The 10,222-nt window shown below is 39.9% G+C and overlaps 1 protein-coding gene across 1 annotated transcript; it reads right to left on the reverse strand.

Moving 5' to 3' along the window:
- Nucleotides 1-1,441: 1,441 nt before the first annotated feature.
- On the reverse strand, nt 1,442-9,570 carry AGR3 (anterior gradient 3, protein disulphide isomerase family member). The gene is made up of 7 exons (XM_051962806.1): nt 9,468-9,570; nt 8,380-8,443; nt 4,669-4,721; nt 3,887-3,963; nt 3,351-3,414; nt 2,469-2,552; nt 1,442-1,491 (listed from the first exon to the last, which is right to left on the reverse strand). Exons 1-7 carry the CDS (start codon nt 9,568-9,570, stop codon nt 1,442-1,444), a joined length of 495 nt encoding a protein of 164 aa, XP_051818766.1.
- Nucleotides 9,571-10,222: the final 652 nt, after the last annotated feature.

The following is a 10,222-nucleotide window of genomic DNA, read 5'->3' on the forward strand; positions in this document are numbered from 1 at the left end:
TGTCTTTCAAGCAGCCAAATGCTTCATGAGCTTTCTAGTTAAATGTGATGTCACCTTGTTGACTCATGTTGAGCTTACAATCCACTCAACCCCTCAGGGATCTTTACCAAGATTATTATCTACACATGTTCACCTGAATTTTTCTTGTGACACTGGCTTTAAAAACCCAAATGTAAGATGATGTCTATAGACTTCTGTCTTATTAGGTTTAGCCCAATGGTCTAGGTTTTCAATGGCTTCTTGCTAACTGTATCACCAACATGATAGTTTCTCTTCCATTCCAGTTTGTGTTATAGATTACAACACATATATATTTACTCAACTTCTTCTCAATGGCTCCATTCAAGTCACTGGTCAAATAGGGAAGCAGTCGGAGGGGCCCTGGCTACCCCTGGGAGGAATGGCCAGGGAGGAAAGTTTGGGACAGAGAAGTCAGGGAGAATTGTGAAGATGAAAGGCCTCTGAAGTCCCTACTAGTTAAACATCAACCGTCCTCTGGTTAGCAACCAGGACTGCCACAGGGTATGCCCCTGGGGCGTCATTCTCCCAGAAATCTTCCTCCAAAACGACTTTGATCTTTATGTTAATTATTTCAAGTTATCATCTTGAGAATAGAGTTGACACACAGCCATTAATGATGCTTGGAGATTGGGAGCTTAGATTAAAAAAAAAACCATTTATTTCCTATCCATACACCATTATGAGTGCTCCGTCATCAGACCTGACACCTGATACTTGAACACTAAAACTCTGCAAGGAGCTAACCTGCCGCTGCATCATTTACAGTGAGTTACATCTTAAAGGCAGAATTTGAATCCAAGTTTTCCTGACTTCAAAGCTGGTTCGTGGTGCCCTACATTTCGCTGCTTTCCCTATGCTGTTTAAACTATAAATTTCAATTAGGTTCAGGGAATGCCTGTTAAGTAAATGCTAAGGGAGAAAAGCGTGTGATTCTAATGTTTTGGGAGCTGGGGCGAAAATGAGCATTGCCTGTGGCTGCCTAACTGGGATCGTCTACTCTTCACTTTCAGATAATTTCACATTATAAAGAAATCCAAGTTAGTTTAGTGCTGTCCAAGGTTCCAAGTAGGGGCTGGACTGTGGTTGGTGTTTTATGGGTCAATGTTTTTTGGGCCTGCCATCAGTAGCTCTACTCCCCATCATCAGACTCCCAAGCTCTTCTCTGTCAAATTAAATGTATGACTTTGCATTTTGCAGCCCCAAGACTTGACACTAGCCTGCTTCAGGTGTCACCTTCTCACTTCTCAAGTCTCAACTTTCAAAATATTGGAAGGCAGAGAGACCCTCCCCCACGTCCCTGTGGGCTGGTACTGTGGTGACCCCAGTAGGCACTAGTCAGAGAGCTAATGAATATGCTTTAAAGCCGAGAGGGTTTCCGTGTCCTTCTCCCTTAGGCTTCCTGTGTCTCTTCCACCACCATCTATAACTCCTTTTGGATGAGTCGTAAGGCTTTCTTCATGTTTTCTATCACTGAAAGAAAAGCAAGGAAAGGTTGGACTTCTAACAAAATGAAATATGCATATTGTTTGTTTCAGCTCCCATGTATACAGACCTATCGACTTAAATAATTTGTGAACAGAGTCGGCTAAGAGAGGGAAAATAACAAAAGTACGTTATGTAAGTTCAAGGGTTTGAAATATCATCAAAGGAATCGGGACAATTTGAATATTGTTCTCAAAAGAGTAGGTTCTTCATGGAATAGATCCTTCAGGCCATCAAGATGGATATGAGTTGTTCAAGCCATGTTCTCAGCAAAAGGAGCTGAAGTCAAACTTTTAGCCCAACTTCCCATTAGATGTCCATCTATCAGGATTGATTTCCACTGGTCGGGGCATTTCCTTTCCAAAAAAAAAATTAAGGCTTTCATGCCCTCCATATTTTTTTTTTGATTACAAAGAAAAACCAGACTATTGATTTATTGATTATTAGCTAGCCTAATTAATAAATTGATCATTCAGAAAAATAAAAGATGGATATGGGTGCCAATTTTTGCAGTTCCTTAAAGCATCATTCTAGTAGTAGTCAATGGAACTGTCACCAATGTGTGGGAATACTTTATCCAAGGTGTTTTCTAATGCCTCCCTGAGAATAACCCCCCCACTCCCTTACTTGCCTCTTCTCTACCCACTGCTTCATCCCAGGGGCTGAAGGATCTCATTGTTCACCAGACAAGCCATCGGCTTTGGGGTCAGACTATTTGGGGGATGGGCTAACCTTCCAACTCCATTGTACTTGATCAGAATGAGCCATCCTCCTCACCCCCATCCCTTCCCCCTAAGTGCCAGACTCTGGTAGGCAATAGTCTTTTTTCTAGGTGTGATATCATGTTAGAGACCCATGTAATTTGGATGAGGGATTATCTCATCTCCTAATCAGTGGAAATTTTAAAATTATCAAGAAATCACTCTTTCCCCCAAATCTCAAGGGAGTCTGGGGCAGATACTTACACACTGGCAAATCTTGGGGTTCATATGTGTAGAGTCTATTAGAGTACCTCCCGGTGATGTCAGCTCTGACTGTTAAAGAGGGATCTACTCCAAAGAAATAAATGTATTATTACTTAAGTAATGTAATTACAAAAATACTCAGGACATTGGTCTGGAGGAATGAACTGATTTTCCAGTAGAAAAGGGCAGGGATTGCTCCATATTGGTTTTTGTATAGCTAACACAAACCAGTGCCTAGAATACAGTGGACACTCAATAAATGCTGTTGGACTGAATAATCTTTCAGTTGCAGAAATATCTCACAGGATGAGAAAGTGGTAAAGGTAATGTGCCATTAATATTAGAGATGTCCAACACTGGAGGGCAATAGGCTGTAGGTGGTCCACAAGACCTCAGATGGCAGCCAGAAGCAGTAATTCCCAATGTAACTGGGGAATATCTATCAAAATAAATAAAATACAATAAAACAGAGATAATATTAATATAGAGTTTTCTAAGTCAACATGCTGCCCCTCGGGGATCCTTCGTATAGTTAGTGATTCCTAAATTTTACAGTTTAACTCTACTAATTTTTATTATCGGAAGGAATGACCCAATTAGAGTTCATAGGGCTGGAAAGGATCCCAGAGAACATTTGGCTGATTCCCATCATCTTGCATATGAGAGAAGTGAGACCCAGACTCTATTTACATTTAACTAAGGAAATATAAGTGAGAGACAAATGAGCTATTTTGAGATGGATGAAGTTGATATCTTTCCACTGGAGACAGAAATATACTTGAATTAGAGCTTTTTGGGGGGAACAGAAGCAGTACTTTAGAAATCTTACTTTGAAACAAGGATGCATTTGAAGTTTACTCATGTGCATATATGGATACCTACCCACAAACATGATTCGGGGCACGTACTGCCCATCAGGTGACAGGTTCTTGTCTGTAGTTTCATGCTGGAGGGAAGAGAAGAAATTTGGACAGATTAAAAAAGAATCTTTCTTTACTTTTTCTTTGCACAACTAATTGTTAAAATAGCATAAGTTAATCAGATTAATTTATAAATTATATATATATAAATTCATAATAAAATAAATAATAATATATTTAATTCATAAATTAATTCAGCTTTTGGCTGAAAATAAAATACACTAAATTAATTGCAATTTCCCCATCTGACAGATGAAAACCACAACTAGTCTATGATAAATTTGCCTGAGAAATAAAAATAATAATTTAGTGACTAGCCCAGAATCATACAATTGGATAGATCAGAGATAGGACCTGAATCTGTCAGCTCTCTATTTTCCGAGCTCCACTGACTCTATGATTTCATATATCATAAAAAAACCAAATATAAGCATAAAAGCAAAACTCACCAGTGGAACTTCCCATTGGAAATAAATCTAGCATGTGGATTTCACCTACCATAAGGTTGAGCATGACAAAGCTAGTCCGAGCCATTTCCTGGATTTCATCACTGTTGGCAAAGGCTTTCTTTAAGGCTGAAAGGGCAAAAGAACTTGATTTTGATAAATATCAATCTTGGGCAGCTCCTGTTCCTCAAAATCCTATTTGATAAGCATGGTCATTTGAATTTGTATCTTGGAAGGATATACAGGTCAGACCCCTACCATCCACTTTCTCCTATTTCCTCTTTTATTTTATTTTATTTTTTTTTTTTTGCTTCTGTCTCCCAACACGTTATTTTAGTGCCAGCTATAAAAATAGGATGATCTCTTATTTACAAATCTGTAGCTTCATAATTTCCTGCCACAGTGGACCAAAAGTTGAGTATTTTAAGTGGACTCATTTTAGATTTTGATTATTATTTCATTTGTTTCTCTTTTATCCCCTCCACTCTTGCTATGAATGAGAGTATTCACTATCAACATGGGGAGTGGAGGCTGGTGACAATTGCTGTGTGTTCTTTAACCAGAGTAGAGCAGTGTGATACAAGGTTTGCCTTTTCCATCCCTGGTTTTGAGTACACTTTTTTCCCTGAGGCAATGGGGCTTAAGTGGCTTGCCCAGGGTCACACAGCTAGGAAGTGTGAGATCAGATTTGAATTCAGGTCCTCCTGACTTCAGGGCTGGTGCTCTATCCACTGCACCATCCAGCTACATCAATACTAGATTTTTTAGAATTTTAATGGGAGTTTTGCTCCTTTATTTGTGAAAGCTCCCAAGGTGTGAGATCCCTAACATTACCTTGGCAATACTGGCAATCCTCCAGATGATGAATGACCATCAGGGGCTTGTTACTAAACAAACAAACAAATAAAAAAATACAAGTAGCTTCCAGTTAAGGCAAATACTTACTTTTGGCCGAAGAGAAGCACAATGAAAAATTGTAGAGTCAAATTTAATTTTAAGATTTAGTTAATTGCTATACCAGTATAATGTAATCCCCTTAAGGAAAAGGACTTTTAGTTTTGATCTTGAGTTCCCAGTGTCCAGCAGAGCATTTAACACATAGTAGATGCTTAGTAAATATTTATTTGATTTAAGTGACCTGAAAAATAATCTGATTTGCTGAACAAAATCAATGAACTCTAATTTTGATTTTTAGATTAATTGTTATATTCTCTTTAGAGATAGCCAGGATAATTTTTCGAGATACTCATTTCTCCAAAGATTACCTCAATTTTTGTGGAGAATTTTAGGAATAAGAAAGGTTTTAGTCTTTTCCAAAGAGATAGTTAAAGTGATTCTTAAAAAAAAATCAATCAATCATCCAATCAGTAAGTACTTATTAAGCACCTACTAGGTTACAGGTACTATACTAAGGACTGGAAATACAAATCCAGCAGTGAAACATTCCTCACGCTCAAGGAACTCATATTGTCAAAGAAGATGACATGTACACATGTAAATATATACATAAGCACATAAATATGTACACAAATATAGAACACGGAGGCAACACAGCTAAAGGGGAGGTAGTTAGGGAGGGAGGGCACCAGCAACTGTGTGGAAACAAAAATGGATTAATGAAGAAAATGGCACTTGAGCTTGGTCGTGAAGGAATTGAAAGTTCTTATGTATCAGAGAGAATGGATTCCAGTCATGGAGGATTATCCTGCTAAGGGAAAAATGCAGATATGAGAGATGAAGTTCCCTGTGAGAGCAACAGAATGAAGACCAGTTTCTCTGGATTTGGTGGAGAAAAATGAGAAGGAATTGTTAGAACCTGCTCTTTCAGATTGAGATTCCGTTCAGTCAAATTTCTGCTTGCAGTTACATGAGGGATATTCGCTTGGTGACTCCTTTATCTTTTCATTTCTGCTAAAGAAATGGAAAAAATACAATTGTTTCACTTCTATGTAGGCTACACAATCTCTAAGATACCCCTCAGTTTTCCATCTTTGGGACCTACAAGTTCTTCGTGAAAACATGAGTGGCCAAACTGAAACAATGCAACAGGCTGGTCCAGGGCTGGTTGCTAGTTCCCTTGAGGGATTTGATTTCGATTGCTTGGACCTGTAGGACTTATAAAGACCAACAGGTGGGAGCTGCAAGGAGGCAGATTTTGACTCATTACAAGGGAAAACTTCCCAGAATCACGGAACCTCCAAGCGGGAAGGGATGATGGAGATCTCTAGTCTGAGTTTAAGTCATCGGTGCTCCCCCTCTCATGCAATCCCAAGAAGAGCCCCATCCTCCAAGCTTTGGTTGGAGATCTCACTGAGTGAGAATGCACACCTCCCAAGGGAAGCACCTTCCCCTTCTGAAAAACCATTTCTTAGGACTCTACTGGACTCTTCCTCATAATCCCTATTCTCATATATCCTCTAGGGGCCAACACACCAAGGCTAATCCCCCTTTCTCTTAGAAGGTTTTAGAGTACACATCATGGAGATTAGGGATGTACTGCCCCAGCAATCTGGAAAATCCATATAATCCATGGAAACATTTTTGGCCTTCTCTTATACCAGAAAAATCTGAATTATTATGGTATTAAATGGTAAAACATGCTCATATATAATACTGCACATATATGTATTTCTAAACTTTTTCTGTGCTATCTGCTGGCCTTTGCATGTCATTTGCCATTTCTGCAGAACTCCCCCCAAATTCTGATTTAATTTCTCATACCAACCTATGATATATCAAAACCACAATGGAGAAAGTTGTGATATGAAAGGGAAAAAAATAATTTATAATAGCTATTCTACCCCTTCCCCAGCCTTACAACAAACCTTCTTTTCTTTTTCTTTATTTTTTATTAAACTTTTTTATTTACAAAACATATGAATGGGTAATTTTTTAGCATTGACTCTTTCAAAACTTTGTTCCAAAATTTTCCCTCCTTCCCCCCAACCCTCTCCCTAAGATGGCAGGTAGTCTAATAAATTGAACCTTATTTTTTTCAGATTAAACATCCCTAGTTCCTTTGACTCCTTCTTTTATGGTGTGAGCTAGAGGCTCTTCATTATCCTACTTACCCTTTCCTGGTCTTTTTGCATTTTATTAGCATCCTTTTAAAAATATGGTTTTCCCAATTGATCACAATACACTATGTTGTTGGACCAGGGCAAAATACACTGCCACCATAGGTTCCTTCTTCCTAGGGCTAATGCCTCTCTGAAGGCAAACTATTAGCTTTTGTTGGCTGCCATGTCTTACCATTGACTCATATTGAGTTTGGAAGCCACGAATATCCTTCCCCTTCTTTGTGACCCTCCCCCCAGATCCTTTCTCTCCCTCTTACATGCTATTAAGGCACAGCTCCCAAAATTATACCTGGGAATTTGATTTCTTGGACCAAGTTTTAAGATTTTCCATTTTTATCCCTAACAATTAAAATGAAATGGGCTGACTTGAGAGTTCCCTTTATTGTAACTAAGGGGGTTTCTGGGAGAGACTTTTGGGGTAGTCTGCAGTGAGGATTAATGTTTCAAGCAGAAATTGGGCTAGACCTCTGAGGATGGGTGGGCTAATAAATGTTTAACAGTTGCATTTTTGTGTTTAATTTGCATTCTTAACATTTTCTGTATCACTTTTTAAAGTCTAGACAATCAACCCAACATCGAATCAAGATCTTGAATCTTGACAATTTACGAAGTGTAAATGCTCACCATGAAAATCTAACAAAAGTCTAGTTGGAATTGGCTTCCAGCACAACTGATTCCCGAGGTTCCTTCCCATTTTTTTGTAGCCACTTTTAAAAAAATCTGTCATTTAACTCCAATTAGAAAATGAATACAAATGCCTTAGACTTCTCTTGCACATTATACCTTGATGAGCATCAGATTTTTGTGAAAACAGTAAAATTGCCTTTTGGTACTAATTAGATATGTGAGGAGCACACAGTAACTCAGAGGGGATAGGTTCTGCTTTGAGAAACTGTTTCTGAAAGGTAGAGGGACATTGAGTGATAGAACTAAAATTTTTTTAGTGACAGAATCCAGAATTCTCATTTTATAGATGAAGAAACATAGGGCTGGAGCAGTGAGGTGACTTCCCCAGAATCCCAGTGAGAAGTCAGGGCTTCAGGGTATCTGACTCTCAGCCATGAATTACTCCTGTGACCTTTTGGTCCTGTTTATCACGTTCCATCATTTGAGCAAAAATAATTTATTAAGCACCTACTGTGTACCTTGAACATTGAAAATATAAAGATCAAACTGAAACTCTCCCTTCTCTCAAGAGAGACCAATTCCATCAGGAAAGACAGTATTCCTGGTCTCTCTTTGCTCCTCTCTGTCTCTTTTCTTTTTCTCCCACATTTCTGTCTGTCACACACCCATACCCATATCTCCATTCGCACATTCTGTCCCCATTCCTCTGTTTTTCTTCCTCCTTTCTTTCTCTTCTCTTTTTTTCCTTTTCTGTCTCTTTCCCTTTTAATCTTTCCTTCCTTTTTCCTTCTTCTGTCTCACATAATATCTCAAAAGCACTTTAGAACGAGTTCTTTACCTCTTCTTGGCTTGGAAGAGCCCCTCTTCGTAAGTCTGTACCCAAGTGATGTCATCGCCCCATCCTGAAGCAGAAACAGAAAATGCATCTGACAAGCAGTTACTGTGAAATAATAATGATAATAAGAACAGGTTGTATTTATGCAGTATTTTATGGCCACACACACACACACACACACACACACACACACAGATTTCCTTTCATTCTTCAGGCAGTGGGATATGGCGATCTTAATATTTGAGGCAAAAGATTTGGGTTGATTTTGCTTTTATTTGGTCCCAAACAAAATGCTTCTCTGCTCTGAGCTTCAGTTTGTTCATCTACAAAATGGGGATAAATAAAGCACTGTTTATCCACAGGTGTATTTCAACCTTAAAAGGAAAGAGAACTGTGAATGACTAACAAACGCATCAGGGAAGGAGGTGGCCACCGTATTCTTGCACCAGGCTGTGTGACCTGGGGAAGTCCCTCACTTCTGGCCTGTCCCACATCTATACAATGGGGAGCTTAACCTCCATCATTTCTGAGTTGTCTTCTCACTCCTCTGGCCAGCAGTCCCTCATTTTCAAGGTGAAAGTGAGTTGTCCACACAGTTGGAAGGGGCTGATCTTGGACTTCAGAGCTTCCCAGGGCTCTTTGCACAATCCAATGGAAACCGTTGCCCATCTCTCTGTGTCTCTCTGTCTTTGTCTCTGTCTGTTTCTCACTGTGTGTCTTTCTATCTGTCTGTCCTTTTGTTTCTCTGTCTTTTGTCTGTCTATCTCTTTCTATATCTCTTGGGTGCATTTCCCATTTCCTCCAAGCCCCGCTCCTGACCGCCTGGCAATGGGTGGGATTGGGCTCAGAGAGGAGGACCAGTTTTTTTCTGGGCCATAGCTGTCTATACCCACAATAGACACTGACTACTTTGAGAGTTCCTTGGCAAGCGATGCCCCGGCTGGACATGGCTGATGCTGAGATGTCTGGCTTTTTAGACAATTTTATATAATAGGATGTGGATGAAAAAAGATGCAATTAAAAAACCTTCCCTCCTTCCTCCCCAAACTGGCTAAAGAGTGTAGAGAAACAGGCTCCGTGTCACCCACAACCTCTGGAGAGAGTCTGAGGAGCTCTCTTGTCCTTCCTGATGGCCATGGTGAGGCTGGCAGAGAGGGTCACAAGCAGGAGGAGGGACAAAGCTGGCTGTGACATCCTTCCTTCCTGAGGAACGCGATGAGGCCCTCGGCGACCAGCAGGGTGATTCTGCACTGGAACAGGAAGGATGGTGTCAAGGGCTGATGGTCTCCCCTTTAAAAGAGCCTGCTTTATTGCTTTAGCAAAGAATCAACCAGGCAATCAACAAGTATTTATTAAGCACCTACTATATTTCTGAGATTGTGCTAAGGGCTGGAAACAATAAAAAGGGAACCAATAACCTATAGGGGGTCTCAGTCTAATTTGGGAAACAACACGTATATTGAATTATGCACCCCAAACCATCCAGAGCAGACACAAGGCAATGGAAGGGGGGGGTGTCTTAATCTCTGGGAGGATCAGGAGTAACCTCATGTAGAAAGTGATGAGCTGAATTTTAAGACATTTTAGGTGTGATATACAGACAGTGCAAAGGCTTGGAGATAAGAATAGAACGTGCTACGTGACCTAGAGCAAGAACTGTGGCAGACACTGAGTTTTCAAAGGCAAAAGACAGAGGCTGCCTTCTGCCTTCAAGGGCATTCCTTCCTTTGAATGAAAGGAGATGGCTTACAGTTCAAAAAAACAGACAAGATAAAGACTTTCTGACATGTAACCATGTCAGAAAGCTCCTGATCCGAGACAAATAGGAGCTGAGCTGAGGAAAAGG

The sequence above is a fragment of the Antechinus flavipes genome, chromosome 5 (assembly GCF_016432865.1).
Source record: "Antechinus flavipes isolate AdamAnt ecotype Samford, QLD, Australia chromosome 5, AdamAnt_v2, whole genome shotgun sequence".
Classification (NCBI taxonomy): domain Eukaryota; kingdom Metazoa; phylum Chordata; class Mammalia; order Dasyuromorphia; family Dasyuridae; genus Antechinus; species Antechinus flavipes.

Excerpts from the sequence above, each read along its gene's own strand:
- AGR3 (XM_051962806.1), bottom strand. The coding sequence starts at position 9,570 with ATGTCACAGCCAGCTTTGTCCCTCCTCCTGCTTGTGACCCTCTCTGCC. Across the intron at positions 3,415-3,886 it reads TTGTCATGCTCAACCTTATG|CATGAAACTACAGACAAGAA; the intron begins GTAGGTGAAATC and ends TCTTCCCTCCAG. Across the intron at positions 2,553-3,350 it reads GCCCCGAATCATGTTTGTGG|ATCCCTCTTTAACAGTCAGA; the intron begins GTAGGTATCCAT and ends TCTTTGGAGTAG.